At 37.6% G+C, this 27,262-nt stretch overlaps 1 protein-coding gene across 2 annotated transcripts; it reads right to left on the bottom strand.

Moving 5' to 3' along the window:
• Positions 1–1,886: 1,886 nt before the first annotated feature.
• LOC115229394 (peroxiredoxin-4) lies at positions 1,887–21,708 on the bottom strand. Of its 2 annotated transcripts, none has more exons than XM_029799756.2 (6): positions 21,518–21,708; positions 7,000–7,117; positions 6,631–6,747; positions 4,914–5,036; positions 4,665–4,830; positions 1,887–1,995 (listed from the first exon to the last, which is right to left on the bottom strand). In XM_029799756.2, the coding sequence occupies exons 1-6, from the start codon at positions 21,672–21,674 to the stop codon at positions 1,933–1,935; spliced, it is 744 nt and encodes a 247-aa protein (XP_029655616.1). In that variant the 5' UTR covers positions 21,675–21,708; the 3' UTR covers positions 1,887–1,932. The 2 variants fall into 2 exon arrangements, with proteins under 2 accessions (XP_029655616.1, XP_029655624.1); XM_029799764.2 differs by having other exon boundaries at positions 21,614–21,708.
• Between the last annotated feature and the right edge of the window lie 5,554 nt (positions 21,709–27,262).

Genomic DNA, 27,262 nt, shown 5'->3' with positions numbered 1-27,262 from the left:
GACTTACAATATACAGTAGTCAGATTATTAAAAATTGCTACATCTCAAAATCTGTAAACTCAGATTTTGCCAAAGTATGCAACCCGAGATGGAGTACACATTTAAAATGTACCATTCATCTCTGCCAGTGCGTAAATTACTTGTAATCCTGAACTAAGCACAGGCCTATCCAGCATATTTTTAATTGAGTGCTCAATCATTCTTCACTACTGTTGCAGATCATGATAAACAGTGTTAAAAATCAGTCTCAATGAAGTGTAAAGATAATAATTGCAGACACACTACTGGTGACAACTTATATTGATTGCAAATTTTGATACAAGGCCAACAATTTCAGGGGTGGGAGAAAAATCAATTACATTCGCCCCAGTGCTCAACTGGTACTCACTTTATTGACACCTAAAGGATGACAACCTTAATTATATAATTGATGAGATTACAATGATGAACCTGCCCATGAGCTTGGTCAACATTGTTGAGACACACCCATGTACATTTCAAGATACCTGAAATGACCCAAATAAATTTTCACATGCTTACCAGGATCTTTGTTCATTGATTGCTAATTTTCTTCAATAGACAATTAGCATCTGTTATCCTAAAAATGGATAATCATTCAATTCTCAGTTGATACACGAAGTTATTTTTTCTTTTTCTGCTGTTGCATATATTGCAATTGTAATAGGTGTATGAGATGAGAAACAGTTTGACCTCATTTTAGAAAGGCCTTCCTCTTTGCACCATAGTGGTTGAGTTAGAATTCAATGGTTTTGAGTATTAGAGAATTTGGACTGGGAGATATTAATTCAATGCCATTTAAGTGTGATTGTTGTCAATTCTGAACAGGAGTTACTGTTCAATACAGCGATGTAAACTTCACAGGACATTTGAACTGAACAATGCCTGTTAAATACTTTTCTTCAGCTTTCTCCCAAAGGCATTTGTGTTGGGATGAATGAGATGTGTGTCACATGGTAGCACTGTCATTCTATCAACTTCAGTAGATGAAGGCATATCTTATGATGCTTTTTCTACGTATAGGTTGCAGAGGTGACTGGAATATAAATTGAGATATGGAGCAGAAAATCAATATGTGAAAGTGATATAGCATAAAAATCACTTTTATAATGTATCCTAATGATCTTTATATCATGTCAAACATCATTTTTTTTCTTACTGGCTTTAGTCAACAGCAGGCATGCTAGAAGTTCAGTTGATATCAATCTCACTTCCATCTGAATTGTCAAAACACTAAACTACTCAGGGCAATAGGGAGATGGAATTGTTAGTGCCTTGGGCTGTTCACTATGATCATGTAGGTATGGTGAAAGACAATAAAAAATCAAGTTTTCTTCCATGTCAAGCTTGTCATCTAGGTGACAGCAAGATAAGTGTATTTCAATAGTCAGATCCAGAAACTGTCTAGGGTAGTAACTCTAAATAAGCAATGAAATCAGGCAAGTCTAAACCCTGCCATGGGCAGGTGGAATAGAACTCAATGAAATCTACAAGTGGAGTATATGTATGCAACATAGATGTGCATTTAGCTTATTTGCAGCTGCCACAGCCTGGAGAGAATTTTGCATTGTGGTAGTAATTCTAGTACCTATGGACTAAAGAGAATTGGCTGCAATGAGCCAAGTTTCGCAATTTTTTGTGCTTCTGCAGGTAATCTTGTGTGCAAAACCACTTCACAAATCATTTATTATCCATATTAACCTTTGAAACAGCTCAGAAGTTAGGTTCATAAAAAAAATTTTTTATGTATAATCTAGTTAAAGTTTTATTGAGCTGAATGCTTAGTTTGTAACTGGAGCAATTGAGTGGTACACTTGAAAATGACAGAATCAGAGATAATGAAATCAGAAACAGATTTTTTTTTTTTTTTAATGGTTAAGAATAAACTATAAAAATAATAGATTCAGTAAAAATTTATTTATTAGACTTGTTGGTTTTTTCAAAATACTTCAGCTTATCAGTTGGGTCTGGGATAATCTGCAAAACAAGAATATAGAGATTTGTCAGATCATAATTAAGGAGGTACAAGCACTTACACACACACACACCCGTGAACACTGGAACTTCCTCCTACTAAATTCACTCACAGGCCTGAGGTGCCATGCAATCGGACAAACCAGTTATTCTATTTTTACACACAGCTTTTCATGGATTATATGCATTTTAAGTGATTTTAGTATCCACTTTCCTACATCTGTGTAGGTAAATAAGACTTATTAACTTGGATTTTCTACAACTTGATGCCCTTCATGTTGCCAAGCAAGGTAATATTTTCCCATAGCTAATCATTTTTCACAGATTGGAGATCGATAATGCTTATTAGGACATGGACACATCATTTAATGTCCATCTTCCATGCTGACAGATTAGATAATTTGACAAGCCAAAGAAAGAACTGCTTTTTTTATTCATGTCAGTGGCAGAATCACCTAGTAATTGACAAGATTAGTTTTTTTTCCATTGAGGGGAGGTAATGAAGCACCTATGATAGAAGAACAGGTGTGAAGTCATTTTGAGGAAAGGTATGATGGATAGTACAAAAGGAGCAATGGAATAGTGGCATAGATGAGTGTTGCAAAGATTTTAGAGGGGTTGGCATGGCTGTGTGGTAAGATGTTTACTTTCCAACCACTGCATGGCACTTAGAGCCAGTGTTTTCTGTGATCTTTGGCCAGCCAAAGCCTGTTCCCCATCACCACTTGGCAACCTGTGTTAGCATGTTTACGTCCTCTTAGCTTAGCAATTTGGCAAAAGAAACAGGAGTGCCAGGTTATAATTAAGTACTGGGATTGATGATTCATTCACTAAAAATTCTTCCCAGTGGTACCTCAGCATGGTTAGTCTAATGTCTAAAACATGAATAAGGTATACAGAGAATCCTTAGATTAAAATTGTTCACCAATCAGACCAGTGTTTTCAGTAATCAACTGGTCTGATAGATGCTATGGATATATTTTAACACAATTAAAATATGCATGGATGAACTAGAATTTCTGTACAACACACATTGATTTTTATGACTTTCAAAAGGACACTGCAAAGCCGTTGTCCCTTATCTTCTGGCACCTGGCCAGTCTTAGCTGCTGATGATGATGTATTTTAAATTGACTGAAAAGAATATCCTGAATTTTTTTTGCTTACATCAATTAATGCCATGAAACTGGATGAGAAATTTGACACTGCAATAAACTTCCTTCAATGTGGTAAGTAGTTTAAGTCACAGAATAAGGGATTCCTAACTATCAATCCTAAAAAGATAGAACTTTTGTTTCTACATATTTCAACATACCACTTTTAATAATATTGGGTCATTTTCAATTGCATGAGCTAAAAGAGGTGAACAGGTTAAACTACCTGCATCAACTTGCTATATAAAAAAAAAGCAGGTAGTAATTTTACCTTGTCCTTATTCTTAGTGCAAGTTTTGAAAAGTTCAATCTTTAACAGTTGTTTTTTCAAAGCTATGGTAAAAGTGACAAGGTATATTTTGCTTTATGAGTTCAATAAAGGCAGCAATGCCTTTATTGTAGCAAATGGGGATTGGGCAATGTCAATGGTGGTTTCAGAATCAAGTCACAGCCTGAAACATCTGTAGACCCTGGTGGAACAAAATCCCATTGTAACTGTTGAGAAACTAGCAGAGAAGCTTGGGTTTGGTTATTCAACCATTCATTGACACTTGCATGCCATTAGAAAAGTCAGCAAATTGGGTCAATGGGTTCCTGAAACTTTCTAAGTCTATATGGGCAAAGAATGAATGTATGCTCTTCTTTGCTGTCATGTCTCAATAGTGACTGGTGACAAGAAATGGATCCTCCATAAAAATATCAAGACACTGGGTAGGGAAAGGAGAAGCACTAGCATCCCAGGCTAAAAAGGCTCTTCACCCTGAAGCTGTTCTCTGTTAGGTGGGATATGAAGGTTTTGTCCATTTTGAACTTCTAAACCCAAACCAAACGATAAGATGAAAGGTGTTCTTCCATCAGGATAATGCTTGACCACATACAGCCAGGAGGCATTCCAAAGGCTGGAGCGGTTTGGGAAATGATGCCTCCATTTGATTTGCATTTATTCCAGTTTTCAAAACCATATTGAACACAAAAAATATTAATTCTGTAGATGAGGTTAGAACAGTACTGGAGGAGTATTTTTTCATCACAGTCAAGTGAATTTGAAAGAGGGACCTTGCAAGTATACCAGATAGATTGAAGAGCATTGTAGAAAATGGAGGGTATATTTTAGATTTAAAAAAGAACTTTATCTCAATTTTGAAAAATAAAAGAAGTAAAAAAAAACTGCATTAGTTATGGGATGACCCAATACTTTAAAGTGATTTACAAAGCTTATGTGAAAACCACCGAATGAAATCTATACCAAAGATCCGTTTGCCTTTTTTTATATAGGACAATATCTTATATTAGTGAAGACCACAAGCACAGACCCAATTGTTACAATCACTACAAATGATTAGTTGATTATCTAACCTGAAAGAGCAAGTCTATGGCTATTATATCAGGCATTTAAAATACTGAATCTAAGAGTTCCATATACCACTATAGTTATAGGTTTGTGAACTTCACTAGGATACTTAATTCTGTTTGCATAAGATTGCAATAACAACTTGTGTGAGGAAGAAAATGTCTTACCGTATCACCACCAGGCTTCCAACCTGCTGGACACACCTCTCCATGGCTATCTGTGTACTGGAAGGCTTGCACCAGACGTAGTGTTTCATCAACAGATCGGCCAACTGGCAGATCATTCATTGTGATCTGACGCAGAATTCCCTTGGAGTCAATGATAAACAGACCACTGGAAGAAATATTTAAAGGGCAAATCACCAACGGGTCCATTTTAGTCAAATGTCGAATATTTGTAAGAAAGACTTCACCTACCGTAGACTATGGCCAAGATTCTGAAGGAATACACCATGAGATTTGGAGATTTCATGTGTGAGGTCAGAGAGAAGTGGAATATTCAGTGGTCCTAAACCCCCTTTGGTTCGTGGTGTATTGATCCTGCAATTAAACATTTTACTAGAGTTTATAGTAATGTCTTAATTATAGTTTGAGATGGATAAGATTGGGGCCGTTGATATAAAGTTATATGTAAATGTTCATAAAACTAGCAGAATAGGTTGGTCAGTAACAAGGAAATATGATTTTCAATCTGGCTCTGATGAGGATGATTACAGTAGGTAGGAGATGCCAATTTTCACGACAAAATCCTGAAGTCTTGTATTCATCCTGTGCTTGCAGTAGTGTTTAGTTGAGGTGCTGGTTGAATTCCAAGTGTCCAAAATGCATTACCTAAGCTTCCTTCACTAAAAACTCAAGTAGTTTGTACAATGGAAGCCATCTAACATCATAAATTCACTAAATTATTAAAATGAAATAAAGTATAGAAAAATAGCCTATAATCATCCTCATTCAATGTCCATTCATGTTAGTATGGATTGATAGGTGCTGGCAAGTCAAAAGACTGCACCAAGCTCTACTGTCTACAGCTGGATGCCCTTCTTTTTTTTTACATGGTACTAGCTGCAGTGAGATCACCAACTAACTTGCAAGACAAGACCCCTCAACTGAAGGATAGAAATATTGAGGGAGGTGGCTTTGTGCCAAGTGATGAGAGTTTAGGGACAGAAATAGGTGTCTTGCAATAGAGATACAAGGCTCCCTCAGCTGGAGAAAAAGAGAATATGGTGAACATGTGAGCTGGGGTACACTCAACTTACAATGAAGTGTATTTAAGTGGAGTGGAGAAAATATAGCAGTAGACACAAGTAGAGGGGATGTTAGGAGGAAGAGATTTGATGGACACATTTTTGTGCAGGTAGGTTAGAGAAGGGAGAGAATACAAGGTGTGGGGGAGAAGTTTGTCAGGGACAGATTGTATACAGAGGCATAGACAATGTGCTTTAATGGCCTCAATTTTTTTTAGCTGGACAGGGCTTCTCAAGGACCAATTATCTTAGCCCTTTGTCATCTCCTCTGTGAAGCTCAACATCTGAAGATCATTTTTCACCACTTCATCCCAGGTCTTGCTCTTCCACATTTAGAGATCAGCGCTAGTCCTTATGTATCACATGACTACATTAGATGTTCAGTCTTCTTGCACACTACACTTTGTCATACATCATCATTTGATATCTGTTTTCTAGGGAGTGGACAATTTGATAAGGGCTGCATCAGACTCCATTTTCTGTTATGGCATGATTTCTATAGCTGGATGCACTTCCCAATGTGAACCACTTTAGTGTACTGTGTGCTTTTTATGTGGTACCAGCACCAACAGGTCACCATGTGCTTTACAAAACAAGAACCTCTCAACTGGGAGTGAGGGTGGTTTTGAGCCAGCTGAAAGATTAAAGGTATAGAAGCACAGAAATGGGTATCTTGCTGTAAAGTAGATGCAAGGATACCTCTGTTGGGAAAGAAAGAATTAGAGAGAGATGATGGCAAAGATGTGTTGGGATATTGGGGGTGGTGAGGTCATATAGAGTTTTGAACTGGGTGAGCATAGCCACCACCTGAGGTTATAGTATTTTCCAGTAGCAACAGCTAACTACTTATTATAGATATTTTTTCCAATCAATATTAGATAACTTACCATGCTAAGTGGGTGAAATGAGAGTCAACAGAGCAGGCAACCACAGCAGTATTTATAGCTTTAAATTCTCCAATTCTGTCACTGAAAGCAATTATTTCTGTTGGACATACAAATGTACTGAAACAGAAAACGAGAAATAATTCATTATTCAGAAAAGAGCAGGAAGGTATGACAACAGGTGTCAACACAATAAAACACAGTAGGATAGATAGTATGACAGCAGTTGTCATCACAATTAAACAACAGATTAATGAGACGACCATTGTCAGCACAATAGATTGAATCAGAAGTATGAGTAGAGTATTAACTTCCCCATTCCTGATCATAAATAACAAAAAGAAAATATATTAAAGATAAACTAGAACTTACAAGTCAAGTGGATAAAAGAAGAACACAAGATATTTGCCTTGAAAACTTTTGAGGCTGATCTCTTCAAACTTTCCATTAATCACAGCAGTACCGTTCCAATCAGGGGCTGGTTTAGAAACTATAAAAGAAACGACACTTAATTAGAAAGGCAATTAACCCTTGCAGTACAATGATTGCTGCTAAATACTTTTTGAACACAGATTATGATTGTGATAAACTGGAGAGTAGATACCAAAGCATTTTAGGTTGAATGCCGGAGAGACAACCAAGTCGTGTTCAGAAACTGGAACATATATGGATTAATTAAGTTCAAGTGAGGAGTAGCCTGTTATTTGGGCTTACACAGTTAAGACTTTGGAGATAAAAGGACAAAGAAAAATAAATTACAAGAAAGTTCATCTGTAGGAGAAGGTGATAATGGTAATGCTGATGATGATCATTTTTATTAACACAATTTTCTACAGTACTAAGGTGAGACACTTTTCTCCTGACAGCATGTCAGTCTTCCAAGGCAGCTACATGCTAACATATATATATCACTACTATTATATACCTTCTCATAATACCTATTTACAAAACAGGGTGCATTAACCCTTTCGTTACCAACCCGGCTCTGGTTCTGAGTACAAATGTCTTGTTTTCATAAGTATTGAATTAAAATCTTCCACGAAACCTTAGTCACAATTTATGTACCTAACACTAGCTGAATGATAACTAAGTTATTTTACTAAATTCTTTGTTATATTTAAAATAATTGAAAGAAATACGGAGCATCTCAACAGAAATACAGTAATGAAAGAGTTAAGCTTCTTTAAAGCGTCTTTGTCAGTGATATAATGCAGCATCTTTCAGCTAGGTAAGTATTGTAAGAACTCACCAACCTGTATGACCCAAGAGTAACCATACTGCCCTTGGGCTCCACACATGATGGACTAGTTAGTAGTAATAAAACTAAATTACATCATTATTTTGTTGACCCCAGAGGGATGAAAGGTAAGTATGACTGTAGCATGATCATACAGCATTTGGTCAGACACTTCAATGATTTTACAAGCTCCTCATCTTAATAATGCTTTCTACTAAAGGCACAAGGCCTAAATTTTGTGAAGGGGGTGGGGCTATTCAATTACATTGATCCCAGAACTCAACTGGTACTTATTTTAATGACCCTGAAAGGATAAAAAGCAAAGTCAGTCTCTGCCTGGCATACTCATGATTCTGCCAGCCTACCAGCTACTCATCATCTTAATAAAGATAATTATAATATATCATGAGCATCCCTGTTTTTAGAATGGATTTACTGTATCTCTAGAGGCAAAGCATCCAGACAAAATAAATTCTCATCCAACCTGTGCCAGCATGAAAAAACCCAACGAGATGGTGATGATGAAATCATTAGTAGTTAATGCTAAAAGCCCTTGCTCTAAAAGCCTTTACTATAAATAAGAAAGCAGAGCAAATAGTTCTGCCACATTCTCACCTCCCAGGGCAACATGATTAGGGACAAATTAATGAATGAGCCTCTTATGTAGCCATTTAACTTTCTAAAAATAACAACCAAATTTCCTTCAAACTACACCTACTTCTTAAAAAAAGAGACACTAATGATTAGTATATACTATATCTGGGGCATAAAGATCAGATGGTCATATCTTTAATCACAAGTTTGCTTAACCAGAGTTGTCCTGGAACTAATAACAAAGTTACCTGCACTAGTGGTGCTAACTAAATACTACAAAACTTAGTTGGTTCCAGTCCATTCTCAGTTTAACTGTTGATGTTAACTTTACTTTTCGTTTTACTGGGGGTTGAGAAAATAAATACCGGTTATATACTGAGGAACAATGTAATGTGTTGACTTAAACTGATCAATAGCAGTGACAATACAATTATACACAGCCAATTACAAAGACAATAGAATTCTTTATACAATGATCCTGTAATCAAGGAATAAGCACATACCAAAATGAATGGAAAATGTTTCCAGAACTCTTGGCATGCGCATATTACAGGTAAAACTCAGCATTTTATCAAGTCACATCTGTGCCACATGATAGAAATAATTGTCTTTAATATTTGAAAGAGATTTCACGATGTTCCATTACAGAGGTGATCAAAGGATTCTAGTCGCTTAAGATCCTTCAAATATTCCTCATGTATAGCTGGTTTACCTGTTTTCAGTCAAACCGCCCAACCCATGCCAGCATTGGAAAACGGATGTTAAGTGATCATGATGATGATATTGTTGTAAGGAGTAAGTATCTACCCAAGTTCTTAAAAAGAATTCCTGTGTTAAAGTGGCAGTAAATGCAAAACTACTATCCAAAGTGAATTCATTCAAGAATGCCACAAATTACTGGAGACTTTCTCAACAATAGGCCAGTTTGAATAACAATCTATGTTTTGAGACACTTCACTGAACAACAGTAAGATTACCAGAAAATTCTGGTCATGAGAAAAGCATCAATGTCACTGCAATATTTTCCTTAGCCCCATTTACCATAACCTGTGACAGAAAAGGAGATATACCTTTAAAGTGACAATATGAACCCTGCTGCAAGCTTCAGTGAAACTAGTATTCCAATATTTCAACATAATATATTCCAGAACATTTGCAAGACTATCACCAATTTTGATGTCTACAGATTTGATGGTGTTATACTCTTCAATAAAGATCATTCCATGACTTCATCTTCTAGACAAGCAGTTCTTAACACTTTACATGATGCTCATCAACGTGCTACATCAATAATGCCAAGCAGATATATCTGTATTTTGATCAGAAATAACTGCAATAAACACTAGTCTCAGTGAATGCAACCACTGTAATCACAAGGCACACTCAACTACTGTAATCACTAGACATCACTGCAACTATTATAACCATATGACACATTCTCAACCATTGTAATCACATGCAGCTGTTGGGGACCAAATGCAACATCATTAATTTCAGCTGCTTTCCTACTTCAATGCATCCACGCTGACTATTTCCACTACAAAGGTGTTGATTAGCTAGTTATCATAGATCATTATTCAATGTGGTTTATTGTTGAGGGAGCTTTCAATAGTAAAAATGAACCAATCAGTGGCAGATATTTGTCACTTCTTGCATTCCTGATGAATGAATTGAATTAGTTTTAGGTGGAGGTTCTAAATTTATGGCCATTCTAACACAAGAATTTTTTAAGAACTCTCTCCAAATGATAATTGATGAAAAAGGGCATATAAAGGGAAACATTCAAGAATTATAGTAGTAAAATAATTGAATTAATAAAACTAATGTTTACCTGTTGGAATCTAATATTATCTCTCATATAATGATACTTTGGTCCAAGACCTGAATATATATTTCAATACAAGACAATTGCAGACAGGACATTAAAATATTATTGTATCAAAATACAATAATAGGACAATTTCAGACAGGACCTCAAAATATTGATACAAATGTTTAGAAAACTGTGGAGATAAAACATGAAATAGAGCTTCCAGTGGCGTTCAGAAGCAGTTTATTGTCAATTATTGTGGAGGCGCAATGGCCCAGTGGTTAGGGCAGCGGACTCGCGGTCGTAGGATCGCGGTTTCGATTCCCAGACCGGGCGTTGTGAGTGTTTATTGAGCGAAAACACCTAAGCTCCACGAGGCTCCGGCAGGGGATGGTGGTGATCCCTGCTGTACTCTTTCACCACAACTTTCTCTCACTCTTACTTCCTGTTTCTGTTGTACCTGTATTTCAAAGGGCCGGCCTTGTCACTCTCTGTGTCACGCTGAATATCCCCGAGAACTACGTTAAGGGTACACGTGTCTGTGGAGTGCTCAGCCACTTACACGTTAATTTCACGAGCAGGCTGTTCCGTTGATTTGGATCAACCGGAACCCTCGTCATCGTAACCGACAGAGTGCTTCCATTATATCAAGATAGGACAAAACTAGTAAAGTAACAAAAACACAACAATAACATCAAACACATGTAATTAAAACAGATGCTTCAAATAGTTGCCATACTAATAGGACATTTCTAAGGAAATACTTGACTCTACACCTGACCTTCATAGCTCTCAACAATTGATTATGACTAGCTTTAAAACTCAGATCATCATCTGTTCTAACACACATACACACAATTCTATAAAAACCAAGTGATTTTGAGTCATGGCAAAAAGCCAAACTAACACCAATACAACCATATACATCAACTCACTACAACCAGCCAACAGATTCTGATTTATGAATCTTACAAAACAATCTCAACTAATGGAATGTCATCATCATCATTTAACGTCCGTTTTCCATGCTAGCATGGGTTGGACGGTTCGACCGGGGTCTGGTAAGCCGTGGAGGCTGCACCAGGCTCTAGTATGATTTGGCAGTGTTTCTACAGCTGGATGCCCTTCCTAACACCAACCACTCCATGAGTGTAGTGGGTGTTTTTTACATGCCACCGGCACAGGGGCCAGAGCAGATGTGATATTGAAAAATTTTTTAAACCAGATTAAGCGCGAACTGGAAAAGCTAAACTGTGAAAATAAATTAACCCTTTTCATACCATTCTGCCTGAGACTGCATTTGTTCTATAGTGATGTAAATTAAAAGCTTCCATCAAAATGTTATGTTCCAAACACCAGCTTAAAAAAGACAAGCTTGTTTTGCAAAATCCTTCATTATTTTCAAAATTAATTGAACCAGAAGCAGACTATTTCAATAGAAATCTACTAACAGAAATGTTAAAACAAACTATGTTTGGCACACCTCCAAAATAATCAGATCACACACATTACTCTGGATGGCACTTTGACCATACCAAGAAATAACTGTAATGCTGGCAGGATTGTTACCACGCTGGACAAAATGCTTAGCAACATTAGTCTGTCTTTACATTCTGTGTTCAAATTCCGCTGAGGTCACCTTTGTCTTTCACCCTTTCAGGGTCAATGAAACAACTACCAGTTAAGCACTGAGGTTGATGCAATTAACTAGCTCCCTCCCACAAAATTCCAAGCCTGCTGCCAATGGTAAAAAGAATTTTAGCAGACATTGTCTGCAAGAATCTCAAAAACAACAGGCAGATAGAGAATATCATAATTACATACTATATACTATTATTTCATCGTATCCCAAGTGGTTTCAAATTACTCTCTCAAAACATTTATTTACTGTATTTTATCCCTGTCACTGCAGCAGTAGCAGCAGCAGGTATAAAATACATTAAAAACATATTTTAAAAGCAACAGCAGCAGTGAGAAAGCTCTATCCCATTCCCAGCTGCTTTATACAATGACAACCAGTAACACAAAAAGGCACAAATATATTAACACGTGGCAATAATTAAAAGGTCAATTTAAAATGTTTAGTTTGCAAAACATGTGGACCACCCTCTCCCTAATACACACTTTTCTATACATACATATCTATGCATGAATATATGAAGATACATAGAACAGTGTGTGTATATATATTTTACTCTTTTACTTGTTTCTAGTCATTTGACTGCGGCCATGCTGGAGCACCGCCTTTGGTTGAGCACATCAACCCCAGAACTTATTCTTTGTAAGCCCAGTACTTATTCTATCGATCTCTTTTGCCGAACCACTAAGCTACAGGGATGTAAACACACCAGCATCGGTTATCAAGCGATGTTGGGGGAACATACACAAACACAAACACACACATATATATATATACACACATATATACGACAGGCTTCTTTCAGTTTCCGTCTACCAAATCCACTCACAAGGCATTGGTCGGCCCGAGGCTATAGTAGAAGACACTTGCTCAAGGTGCCACGCAGTGGGACTGAACCCAGAACCATGTGGTTGGTAAGCAAGCTACTTACCACACAGCCACTCCTGTGCCTATATGCATACATGAGTATGTGCATGGGTAAATAAACACACACACAAATACATACACACACACGCATATGTACATACAAACATACATACATACATATATCATCATCATCATCATCATCATTTAACATCTGCTTCCCATGCTAGCAGAGGCTGCACAATTTGACAGGAGCTGACCAGGCTCCAAATGTCTGTGTTGATATGCTTTCTATGGCTGGACAGATTGCCTCACAAGAATTAAAGAACTCCTCGTGAAACTGGAAGACCACGTGAGCATATTTCTTATGGGCGGTTTCAACTTCCCCAACGTCAAATGGCCCGAAGATCTTACGCTCTCTGGAATGACTCATTGCATGCAAGCACAAAGAAGCCTGGGTTATAAAAAACATTGAGTCAAACCCAAAGGCCTTCTTTCATTACACAAAAGAAACAGCCTCAGTACGCTGCAAGATAGGACCCCTCTTCCAAAAGGATGGCTCCCTCACAGACAGTCCAACTAAGATTAGTGAGATACTGAATGACCAGTTCAAAAGTGTTTTTACCATTCTGTTGAAACACAGACAAGTGAACGAACCAGTGGACTTCTTTGCCACCTCACCTATAACCAGCAAGGCAGTTACAATGGAATACATTGACATTAGCGAAGAATATATACTACTAGCCATAGATGAGGTGGATGCAAATTCAACTGCTGGTATTGATGGTTTCCTAGCAATCCTCCTCAAATCGTGTAAGCATGCCCTGGCAAAACCCCTCCAGATTCTCTTCCAGAGCATTCTTGCAAATGGCAAACTGCCAAGCAAGCTGAAGGAGGGAATAATATGCCCTATACATAAAGGGGGAAGTAGAGCAGATGCCAAAAATGATAGGCCTATCTCTTTGACTTCACACATCAGCAAAGTCATGGAACAGATAGTCAGAGGGAAACTAATCACGTTCCTTGAGGAAAATAACTTACTGGGTGATACCCAGCATAGCTTTCAACCAGGTAGGAGCTGTCTGACTCAGCTCTTACAACATTATGACTAAGTGTTGAAGCAGTTACTCAACAACTCGAATGTGGACGTAATATACCTTGATTTTGCAAAAGCTTTTGACAAAGTGGATCATGATATAATATGCCACAAACTGCGTGACCTTGGCATAGCTGGAAAACTTGGAGTGTGGTTACACGACTTCCTGAAAGACAGGAGTCAGGCACTAGTGGCCAATGGAGCCACCTCAATGAAAATACAAATAGTGAGTGGTGTTCCATGAAGCATAGTTTTGGGGCCTCTGTTTTTCATAGTGGCCCTCTCAGATATGCCCTCAACTGCCCAGATAGCGAACCTTGCTAGCTACACAGAGAATACAAAAGTCTCGCAGAAAATACAGAACCCCAGCGATGTTGCACATCTGCAGCAGGAGTTGGACTCAATTTACAGATGGGCTGAGGATAATATGAAACTTATACATATTTATTTATATATATATATATTTGATTTGATTTGATCTAGTTTCAGCTCATGAACTGTATCCATGCTGGGGCTCTGCCATTTGGTGTTGCTACATAATTTTACTTCATGAATGCTTTTTAGGAATTGACATTTGATGCATGAAGGAGTTTGATGTAGCTACCCTCATCTCTGCACCTCCTGCTGTGAAGTTGGCTAATCTGGGACACTTGACAGTAAGAGGTCCAGTTTTATTTTGAAGACACCTACATCCACCCCATGCAGATCTCTCAGGTCCTTCGGGAAGATATCAAAGAGCTGTAGTCCTCTGAAGCCCAGGCTCTTGCAGTATCTTGTCCCATATCTTGATGGCAAATTTGGAGTCCTTGGCACTATGCAGTGGCGCCCAGTTGTAGTATTTGTGTAACTCTTGAAGCCAAAGTTTACAAAATTTCCAGATGTTTATTATTGCATATCTTTCTCACCTATGCTCTAATGAATAGAGTCTTAATCCTCAAGTCTTTCCAAGTAGCTTATATGCTGCATTTCCCCTCATCTACCTCACCAAAGCCTTGTCAATGGATTTCATACATGGAAACTGAAAGAAAACTGTCATATATATATATATATGTATATGTGTGTGTGTTTGTATCCCCACCATTGCTTGACAACCAATGTTGCCATGTTTACGTTCCCATAACCTAGCGGTTCATCAAAAGACATAGATAGAATAAGTGCTAGGCTTACAAAGAATAAATCCTGTGGTTGGTTTTTTCGACCAAAGGCAGTGCTCCAGAATGGCCACAGTCACATGACTGAAACAAGTAAAGCAATAATAAAACTATGCCATTTTAATCCCGAGCAAGGTCGGGTATCTCTGTTAGTACATATCTATTTGGTAGGAAGCTTGCTTCCAATCACATAATTCAGGGTCAATCAAACTGCATGGCACCTTGCGCAAGTGTCTTCTACAATAGCCTTGGGCACACCAAATCTTTGTGTGTAGATTTGGTAGATGAAAATTGAAAAAGGCTTATATATATATACATACATATATATACATACATATATATATATATATATATATATATTATATATATATATATATATATATATATATATATACATATATTATATACATATATTATATATATATACATATATTTATATACATATATTATATATATATACATATATTTATATACATATATTATATATATATATATATACATATATTTATATACATATATTATATATATATATATATACATTTATACATATACATATATATATATATACATTTATACATATATATACCTATATATACATATACATATATATATACATATATATTAAGGTGGCGAGCTGGTAGAAACGTTAGCACGCCGGGCGTAATTTGTAGCCATATTTCGTCTGTCATTGCGTTCCGAGTTCAAATTCCGCCGAGGTCGACTTTGCCTTTCATCCTTTCGGGGTCGATAAATTAAGTACTAGTTACACACCGGGGTCGATGTAATCGACTTAATCCCTTTGTCTGTCCTTGTTTGTCCCCTCTGTGTTTAGCCCCTTGTGGGTAGTAAAGAAATATATATATATATATATATATATATATAATATATATATATATACATATATATACATATATATACATATACATATATATATACATATATATTAAGGTGGCGAGCTGGTAGAAACGTTAGCATGCCGGGCGTAATTCGTAGCCATATTTCGTCTGTCGTTGCGTTCCGAGTTCAAATTCCGCCGAGGTCGACTTTGCCTTTCATCCTTTCGGGGTCGATAAATTAAGTACTAGTTACACACCGGGGTCGATGTAATCGACTTAATCCCTTTGTCTGTCCTTGTTTGTCCCCTCTGTGTTTAGCCCCTTGTGGGTAGTAAAGAAATATATATATATATATATATATATATATATATATATATACATATACACACACACACACACACACATATACATACATATATATCATCATCATCATGGTTGTCATTTAACGTCCACTTTCCATGCTGGCATGGGTTGGACAGTTTGACTGAGAACTAGCAAGCCGGGTGGCTGCACCAGGCTCCAATCTGATTTGACAAGGTTTTTACAACTGGATGCCCTTCCTGATGCCAACCATTCCAAGATTGTAGTGGGTGCTTTTATGTGCCACTGGCATAGGTGCTAGTTAGGCGGCACTGGCATCAGTGCTTTTACATGCCACCTCTGCTGGTAGCAAAGAATTCAGGGTACAAGTAGGGGTTCACCAAGGATCAATCCTCAGCCCCCTCTTGTTCATCGTAGTCCTCCAGGCAATAACAGAGGAATTCAAGATAGGCTGCCCCTGGGAGCTCCTCTATACTGATGACCTTGCTCTTATAGTTGAATTACTACAAGAACTAGAGAAGAAGCTTCAGGTGTGGAAACAAGGTCTAGAATCAAAGGGCCTTAGAGTTAACCTAGCAAAAACCAAAGTCTTAGTAAGTAGGAAGGTGGACAAATCACATATCCTTTCAGGTAGATGACTCTGCTCGATCTGTAGAAAAGGCGTAGGTAGGTGTAAGCAATGGACACATAAGCGGTACAGCAATATCAGAGGAAGGTAAACAGGGAAGATAGATTTTGTGCGATGAAGGTGCACAGATACAATACACTCCAAAAATGTACAGAAAATAAATTTCATCACATGACAGGATGGAAAACTAGAAGTAGTTAATAGCTTCCATTACCTTGGTGACCAAGTCTGTAGCAGGGGTGGATGCTCTGAAAGCATAGCTGCTAGAATAAGAATAGGCTGGGCAAAGTTCAGAGAGCTCCTACCTCTGCTGGTAACAAAGGGCCTTTTGCTCAGAGTGAAGGGCAGACTGTAAGATGCCTGTGAGCAAATAGCCATGCTACATGCAGTGAAACATGAGCTGTGACTGCTGAGGATATGTATAAGCTTGCAAGAAATGAAGCTAGTATGTTCTGCTGGATGTGTAATGTCAGTGTGCATATACAACAGAGTGTAAACACTCTGAGAGAAAAGTTGGACATAAGAAGCATCAGAAGTGGTGTGCAAGAGAGATGACTGTGCTGGTATGGTCATGTGATGCATGTGGATAAGGACAGCTGTGTGAAGAAGTATTGTACTCTAACAGTGGAGGGAACCTGAAGAAAAAGTAGACCCAGGAAGACATGTTGGGCCTCACAGATGCAATGATAAGCAACCGAGACCTTTGGAAATATGTCATTCTTGAGAAGACCCATCAAACAAAGTGAGATCATAGGCATGGCCGATGCCAGTGCTGTCTGACTGGCACCTGTACTGTGGCATGTAAAAAGCACTGTTCAAGCATTGGGCCTCAAGGAAGTAGTAAATGTATTATGATGGGAAGGTAATGAAAGCTTTTATGACAGTGGATATGAAATAGAGGTAGAGAGGAAAATGTGAGGTTAAAAATAAAATAAAATAGTTATTTTAAAAACCAAATAAAATTGAAGGTGATATATAATTTTAAATCAAATTAAAAGAATTTTTTAAAATTAAACATTAAAAAATTTAAGGATTAAAAATAAAAATTAAAGAATTAAAAACTATAAAATTTTAAAAATTTAATAATAAAATAAAACTTAAAAATTAGAAAAATATTTTTAAATTGAAATACACACACAAGTATTTGGAGGACTTTAGACAGAGTTCACATCTCCATGCTATTTCATATGACTTAGGATCAACCATTTTACTTCATATTTTTTTCTATTTTTGCATTTGAATGACAAGATGTGGTCACAGATATACATAATATCTGTTTATATATCTACACAATACACATGATATATATATATATATATGTGAGAGGGAGAGAGAGAGAGAGATTCCAGGGAGTGACAAGTTCAAAGAAGCTAAGTCTGACTACTTAGAATTAAGAACTCTGAGAGTAAAAGCAAAATAATATATATATATATAAATTTAAATTTAAAATGAGGGTGAGAAATTAGATATTAATTTAATTAACATATAAAAAAACTGAAGGTTCAGTAAAATTGTATTATATACATAATAGAGGAAAACCACTATGTGGACACCCTTATGCTAGAAATAGATCCGCTATGGTCTTACCACTAAGAAATGTTCTCAAACATTTCTTAGTGGTAAGACCATAGCGGATCTATTTCTAGCATAAGGGTGTCCACATAGTGGTTTCCCTCTAATATGTATATATATATATTAGTTCAGCATATCTACACAAGCAATGCCTGGATACATGAGCAGCATTGTGTCCTTGAATTATTGAGTATTTGTGTTTTACAACATACCTCATCCAGGTGATTTGGCTTAGCTGATCAAGCCTAGGCCTGTGGCATTGTGTTGACCCAACTGATTACCTCTTTTCGGCCAGAGCCATCGAGAGGTTTTCTCAGTAACCTTTTGTTGTTCATCACAGCTCTTCTTTTACATACTCCTGTAATGCCCAGAGTTCTACAGGCCTTACTCAGAGTACAACCTGCAAACCTTTAACTGCTAACCTCCACTAGCAAACACTTTGTTCTCCACCCATTGCAGAATCTTCCATTAATTCCGAGTCTCAACAATCCTTTCCTCATGGCACACTTAACTCTAATAGGACTAGCTGCCTTGTTGCTTTGGTAAACAAAATATTTATAAATAAGATACATGGTACAGGCCTTGCTTCCCAACCAAATGGTTCTGGGTTCAGACCCACTGTGTGACACCTTGGGTAAGTGTCTTTTATAGCCCCAGGCCAATCAAAGCTTTGTGAGTGGATTTGGTAGACGGAAACTGAAAAGAAGCCAGTTGTGTGTGTGTGTGTGTGTGTTTGTCCCCCATCACCACTTGACAACCAGTGTTGGTGTGTTTATATCCCTGTAACCTAGCTGTTCAGCAAAAGAGACCAATAGAATAAGTACTAGGCTTTAAAAAAAGCCTTGGGGTTGATTTGACCAACTAGAACCCTTGATGGTAAGGCCACAACATAGCCACAGTCAAATGACTGAAACAAGTAAAAGATACACATGCATGCATGTACGTATGTATGAAAGAAGATACAGGCAGATTTGTCTAATTAAGAAGTTTGCCCCACAACCACACAGCTTTGGGTTCATTGCTGTTACATGGTAATGTAGGCAAGTGTCTTCAACTATAACCTTGCGAATGCGTTTGATTATAGATTTAATCTGAGGCAAACGAACAAGAAAGTAATGGGGTTATTTTACAAGTACATATAGTCAACTCTCAATAATTGTCTCATACACCAATCACATACAAATCAAATTATTGAAATATTTGTTAACAGGGGACTTTCAGTGAGGTCACTGAGTCTGCTAAGAATAGCAATCAAATCTCTCTAAAACTAAAGACATCAGATAATGTCATCAGAGTTACCCTATTCCAGGAAAAAGACTACATGGTCATGTCTGGAATGTTCTTAATCACAGCTCTACAGAATCAAGCATAACTTAGGGTTATACAACTATTAAGGGTTTCAAATTCTAGTACAAGGCCAGCATGTCGGGGGAGGGAGTAAGTTGATAGCATCGACCCCAGGACTCAACTAGTACATATTTTATCGACCCCAAGAGAATGAAAGGCAAAGTCGACCTCGGCAGAATTTCAACTCAGAACATAAAGACAGACGAAGTACCTATTTCTTTACTACCCACAAGGGGCTAAACACAGAGAGGACAAACAAGGACAGACAAACGGATTAAGTCGATTATATCGACCCCAGTGCGTAACTGGTACTTAATTTATCGACCCCGAAAGGATGAAAGGCAAGGTCGACCTCGGCGGAATTTGAACTCAGAACGTAGCGGCAGACGAAATAAGTATTTAGTCCGGCGTGGTAACGATTCTGCCAGTTTGCCGTCTTTGGGCTCATGCACCTATTAATGCAACAGATTTTGATAATCACGAAATGTGAAATTCGAGGCGGAAGTAAAGAATACGCACACCCGGTGTTTAGGATTAAGGGTTAGGGTTTAGGGTTGGGTTTAGGGTTAGGGTTACGCCGAAAACGGGTGGTGTGCGTATTCTTTACCTCCACCGAATTCGAATTAGCCTCAGATGTGTCCCAGTTATGCCACGAAACACACACCAACATTTGAATGGTCCAATGTCTCTTACATTTAAGTTGGTAGAGTGTGCGTTCGATTTAATTTCGATGAGAGGGAAAGGGTTCGAATACAAGCTGTTACTTCGTCAAAAATTGATTTTTTTTTTTTTTAAACACAAGCTAATAAAATGGTGGGGGTTGTGTTACATTCATGCCTTTCCCGAAAGCATTAACTACGTTGGTTAAAACGGTGGAATATGTTGTGTTCCGTGAGAGAAAAAAAGAGAAAGTTTTGGACGCTGATCCAATGTCGGGGGGGGGAGAGAGAGTGAAGGAAGGAGAGAGAGAGAGAGAGGGAAGGAGAAAGAGAGGGAAGGAGAGAGAGAGAGAGAAAGACAGGGAAAGAGAGAGAAAGACAGAGAAAGACAAAGAGAGAAAGAGAGAGAAGGAGAGAGAGAGAGAAAGACAGAGAAAGAGAGGGAAGGAGAGAGAGAGAAAGAGAGAGGGGGGATTATTAAGCCACAAGAAAAAAATTTAAAAAATATAATTTAACTGTTAAAGAAATGTAAATCATTGTAACAAGAGTTCGAAACCGGAACGCGAATTCGGCAAGCAGGGAAGCAAGTTTTTTTGTTTTTTTTTCTTCTACAGCAAAAATTAAAATTTCGTTTTCTCTCTCTCAATTCATTACTATTTTTGTTAATGTTTTGGCGATCTTTCGTCTCTAGTAGACCTTTCCGTCGATTTCCGTAAAAAAAAATTTTTTTTTTTACATATGGGCTTGCGGGAACTTTTGAAGTAATGAGAGCGAAAGAGACTAAGAGAAAGCGATTGTATGACGAGGGAAGTTCTTTTGAAGTTACCGTGCATGGGAAGCATTGATGTACATGTGTGTGTGTGTGTGTGTTTGATGGGGTGTGGGAGACAGACAGTATGTTGTGTAAGTGAAGTGCTTCTGTTAGTGTGTGTGTGAAGAGACAGAGAGAGTAATGTTTGAAAGAGAAAGGTCTACTAGAGACGAAAGATCGCCTTTAAAGCGACAGTTCATGCAATTGTGAGTTAGTAGAGTGCAAACAAACCAACGACGACGCCTGGCAGAGGCGGAATCGCCAACCGCCACCATTCATGTTTATGTTACACGTTTACAATAAGGAGAGAGAAAAAGAAACATACTTATGGCCTTGCTCCATTGAATCGTGTGTCCGGACAGCTTCCTATCTTCCTGTGGATAAACCTGACCACCAGCATAAGAATAACAAGTTTCCTCACCCCAGCAAACAGCTGAAACGGCAGACAGCAGCAGAACGACACAAACGGACGACGACGACATTTTGCAGATTTGAAAGCGTCGGTTCAACGTAGATCTATACACTCTTTAATGGCTAGATAAACGTTGCTTGCACACAAGACGACATATTACAACAGTAAACCGTTTTCTTTTAGGATTACAGCTATATAAGAAGAATATTGCTTTTAAGAACTAAACTTTATTTTAAATTATAATTATTACTATCATTGATATTATATTATCATTTTTATTTTTAAAAGTAAACAAATTGCTATTTTTATTTGTTAGGTGAGGAAAAGAAAGTATCCTGCATTTCAGGTACTCCCAACACGGTCAAACTGATACCCAGCTAATATCCAGCCAGGACGTCTACAGAGAAACCCTACATGCTAGAAAGGAATCAGGGGGTTTGATACACATGAGTATCCAAGGAGTAAGTGGTATGTTAAAACACTAAACAGTCCCTGACCACAAATGTAATCGCAATTCAGATAAAACTAAATGGAAATAGATGTATTGTTTGGATTTTCAGCGTCAAGAACAAATTTATCTTTCATATGAAAATAAGAAAGCTTTTATTGAGATCCAGGAATGTCTTTTTTAAAGAAAAAGATAACAGGGTTAATGTAAAATGAAAATTGATCATCAAGTCAGCAGTGGAGGTGGATGCTTCAAGAGCATAGCTGCAAGTATAAGAATAAGCTGGGCAAAGTTCAGAGAGCTTCTACCTTTGTTGATAACAAAGGGAGTCTCCCTCGGAGTGAAAGGCCTCTCCCTCAAAGTGAAACATGGGCTGTGACTGCTGAGGACATGCAAGGCTTGAATGAAATGAAGCTGCTATACTTTGCTGCATGTGCAATGTCAGTGTGCACATACAACAGAGTGTAAGCATCTTGAGAGAAAAAGTAAGCATAAAAGGCATCAGATGTGGTTTGTAAGAGAGAGGACTGCACTGGTTTGGTCATGTGAAGGACATGGACAAGGACAGCTGCATAAAAAGTGCTGATCTCAAACTGGAGGGAACCTGTGGAAGAGGTAGACCCAGGAAGACATGGGACGAGGTTGTGAAACATGATCTTTGGATGTTGAGTCTCACAGAGGCGATGACAAGTACACTTTTGCTGTACTTTAGAAGACACATCAAACCAAGGGAATTTGCAGTCATGGCCAGTGCCAGTGACACATAAAAGGTAGCCGTACCAGTGACACAATATACACAATTTTATTTTTGATCCTTGCCATTGCATACTATTACTAGCCTACCATTCCTAAAAATTATCCCTTATCACATATATATAAAAAAAAATTAGGGCTTCTTCTTGTGTTCTGAATTTGTCTCCAAACACAATCAGGAGTTCCTTGGATTCTCTCTTGTAGTGTGATGGAGGAAAAGGACAAAAGAAAAAGAAGCAAACAAGAGAAAGAAATACAAAAGGCCTTACCTGTTGGCCTCGGCGGAATCAGCGATCACTCTCAAGAAATAAACACGTCTTATCTCGCTGCCGTCTCTGCTCAAACTGACCACACGTGCTTCCTGCCCACGCATGCCCCATGGATGTGCCACAGGCCCCTGCAGTCTTCACTTCCCTCTACCTCATCTGCAATCCCCTCCACCAACACCACATAGTTTATCACAGCCCATAACACCACTAACACCACATCTCTATTTTTTGAAATTCCTGGTATCTCTATATATATATAAAACTGAGAATGTGTGTGTGTCTGTCTGTATGTTTCCCTAAAACTTGAGAACTACACAACCAATTTCATTTAAATTTTACACATGCCTTACTTAGGGTCCATGTAGTTTCATGGGCAAAAAAAATGTTCAACTTCTTGCCTAGAGCAAGCCCATAGCAATATCATATCTTCACTATTTCAGTATTACGTGTTAAAAGTGAAACAAAAACATTTCTCTATTTTATGTCAGATGCTTTCACTTTAACAAAAAAAGTAATAATAACAATTGAATTATATGTAGTAAGTAATAATTAAAATCAAACTAAAGTATAATATAATCATAACATAACAAAACTAAAAATAGCAATTGGTATAAAATTGCATCAATGACTTGAACTTGAATAAGTGGTTTCACATGAATGGGAATAAATTAAAAATAAAATTAGCGTGCAGAAATGGAATAGTCCAGATGGATAATAAAAAATTAAATTAAAGAAAAGACTATTGTCTATAAAGTATACAATGTAGAGAAAAAAGATTTGAACACCTGGAGGAAAGCACCATCGAAAAGTGTCTTGGTGCGACTATGAAAGATATCTAACCAGAGGCGGTAAATTCGCCACAATAGAAGCAAGGTTCGAGTCAACAGAGCATGCAAGGGAGTACTCGACTCGAACTTGCAAAGTGGAAATATTGTATTTTTACCTTTATATCTGGGACGTAGGACGTCCCAGATAAAAATTTTAAAGTTCCCCCCCCCCCCAGCAGTAGAGGTAGGCTGGATTGTAGCCACACTTCTATACAAGAGGGAGGACAAGATACGATTGATCGAAATTACAAGAGACAGGTTAACAATTCCAGTCTGTTATATATTTTGAGAATTGTTATCACTAGCGATATCAAGATATCATCATCATCATCATCATCGTTTAACGTCCGCTTTCCATGCTAGCATGGGTTGGACGATTCAACTGGGGTCTGGGAAGCCCGAAGGCTGCACCAGGCCAGTCAGATCTGGCAGTGTTTCTACAGCTGGATGCCCTTCCTAACGCCAACGACTCCGAGAGTGTAGTGGGTGATTTTATGTGCCACTGACACAGGTGCCAGACGAGGCTGGCGAACGGCTACGCTCGGATGGTGTTTTTTACGTGCCACCGGCACGGAGGCCAGTCAATGCGGTACTAGCTACGGCCACGTTCGGATGGTTTTCGTATGTGCCACCAGCACTGGTACCACAAAGCTACAAATTCCATTAATGTTCATCGAGTTTGCTTTTGATTTTGTCCTGTATTTTGTATTTTATGTGTAGATGTATATATATATATAGATGTACATGTAATATGTACACATATATATACACATATATACATGCACTAGCACTATGACCCGGCAACGATGGGTCATAATGCTCGTATTATATAAAAACTAATTATAAATTGAAAAACGTCTGAAAGTGCTTGACTGGTTCAACAAGCAATTTTCTTTGCCATTTAAAAACCCTTTCCATATATGTTTTCTCAGAAACTAGTACAATTAAAATAAATGAACTTCTTTAGAAAAGATTGACCAACAGAAAAATAACCATCTTTATGAAAAAACAAAAGAACAGACTAAAGCTGTAGACGAGGTAGTATACACATTTGTTAATACTGATGAATTTTCCTTGAAATCAATGATCAAAAGTGCTTTTATTAGAAAAAGCATTATCGATAAAACATTTAGCTTAGCCTATAATGGTTCTCATTCAATGCAGAAGATTTAACATCAGTGTGATTTGAAAAAAGTTTTTGAATGTTCAAGGCAGCGCTCCAGCATGACTGCAGTCAAATGATTGAAACAAGCAAAAGAGTAAAAGAATGGTAAAATAACTATCATAAGGTTGCTTGGTCACCATGTTGTAGCGATTACTTGTTGGTGTGCGTTATATTACTGAAGACTATTGTCATGTAGTCTAGCTGGCTGCATGTATAATAAACTAAGCAAACTCATGAACTTTTAGCATATTTATTGTTGGACTTGATTTACTGCATTGGATGTTGACAAAAGAAAGTTGCTGTTAATATAACTGCCAACTGAGAGGAGAGAAGCATGATGTCCTGTTGAAGGCAAGCTGTAGTACATCATGTATTAGTGCCTGAAATCATTTCTTGCTCAAGATGGTTTGTCTGAGTTCCCAAGGTGGCCTGGTCATAGCAGTTTGTCTTCTGTGAGTGACCCAAGGTGGTCTATGTGAATGCCCAAGTCATCTGGTCTTAGCAGCTTGCCAAGGCCATTTGGCTGTGTTCAGCACTGAATGGTTTTTATATGGTGAAAAAAGGATGAATTTTAGATCATCCAAAGAGCCATATCACACTGATTGGTTGATTTATAGATTAATCTCATGAAATTTTGGTGGCTTACTCATGATCCCTAATTGAATATGTTGCTGTTGGGGTTCGAATCTCTACAAGAGTCACCTCCCATTGATTCACAGTAGAAATGAAAAGAATGAATTATTTGAAAATAGAAAACTACATACAAACACAATATGCCATCACAAAGGCAAAAAAAGAAAAAAACATGCATTGGATACAGAATAAATGCTAAGATAAAGATCATGTAACAATGATTAAGAAATAAGTTTGTAAGATATGCAAAGCATTGATATGAACACAGAATTTTCAGCAGTCTTGATATATAATCAAGGTGTCTAATGTGTCTAATGTTTTGGATTGTAAAGCATAGGTTAATAGGTTATGATCAGTATAAATGGTAAAGGTTCTTCCTTCCAAGAAATGGCAAAGGTGTTTTTCTGACAAATAAGCTGCTCCTGTATCTACCAGGAACTGATATTTGGAAACAGTGTCATAAACATAAAAGATTATTGAAGGCACACCCAGAGATGTAATTGCACTTAATCCCTGGTGCTGCCATTTTCCCACATTTGAGTGGCTAATTTGAAAGAATATGGTTGAGTGCACCTGTGTGCATTATCACCATAATGGTTGTGATGCCAACAAAATATTGTCTGTCTCCCATGAGGATCAAATGAATGATTTCTTGAAGTCCTTCAACAATGAGAATTCAAATGCACAGAATATTGAGGTAATTGCAACTGTACGAGTCTAATTTTGTCTTCAATTGTCTTACAAAACATCACCAAGTTCAGAGGAAATGGAAGAGATGATGGTAGGAAGACAAACTTCTGCACTAGAATTATTGGAAGAAGAAATCTCCATAATACCATCTGCCAAGTCAACCAACTGAATAGTAGAACTCTGCTCTCTTATAGGCATTAAAATGGCTTGCACATTTAATGATAGGCTAAAAAAAAATTGTCTCAACATCAACTCTTTAAGCAGGTTATCCTCCACTAATTCTTTTGTTCTTCTCAACAGTTGAAAAGGTAAGAAAACAGCAAAAAAGAGCAACAGCCTAGACACTGAAAACTCATAACTTTTACTAATGCAGCCCCCCCCCCTTTTTGATCTATGACTTTGATATGCTAATAGCATGTCTGTTAATGGGTTAGACATATTTTTCACATATAAAATTTTTGTCCGTGTGACATAACAGTTAAAACCAACAGGGGAAGTTGCCATATTTAAGTACAAGTTATTTGGGATCACTCTGTAGCAGAATGGATTGACAAAAGCATAAATGACAAACTATTCTCTCTCCCTTTTGTTTATAATTGTTGTTTGGATGAAGCAGAGAACATTTAGCCATAAAGATCATGTTTTAACCATTTGCTCTGATTGGTTAGTTTTTAGGCACAATTTGTCCCTTAAACAATTATGCCAAATTACCCGGTCAACCAGTCAGATCCACTCAAATGGATCACATGTTCTCTTGGTGGAAAAACCTTTTACATCTCTGTGGAGCCTATCAATTTCCTTAAATAGATCAGTTTTTCTCCTCTTAGGGAGTCTACCTTGCATTGTCACCAGGAAACTATTGCTTGCTTTCTC

Source organism: Octopus sinensis, linkage group LG2, assembly GCF_006345805.1.
Source record: "Octopus sinensis linkage group LG2, ASM634580v1, whole genome shotgun sequence".
In the NCBI taxonomy this organism is placed as follows: Eukaryota; Metazoa; Mollusca; class Cephalopoda; order Octopoda; family Octopodidae; genus Octopus; species Octopus sinensis.
Note: the sequence above shows the minus strand (reverse complement) of the source record. Positions and strands in the feature narration are given on the sequence as shown.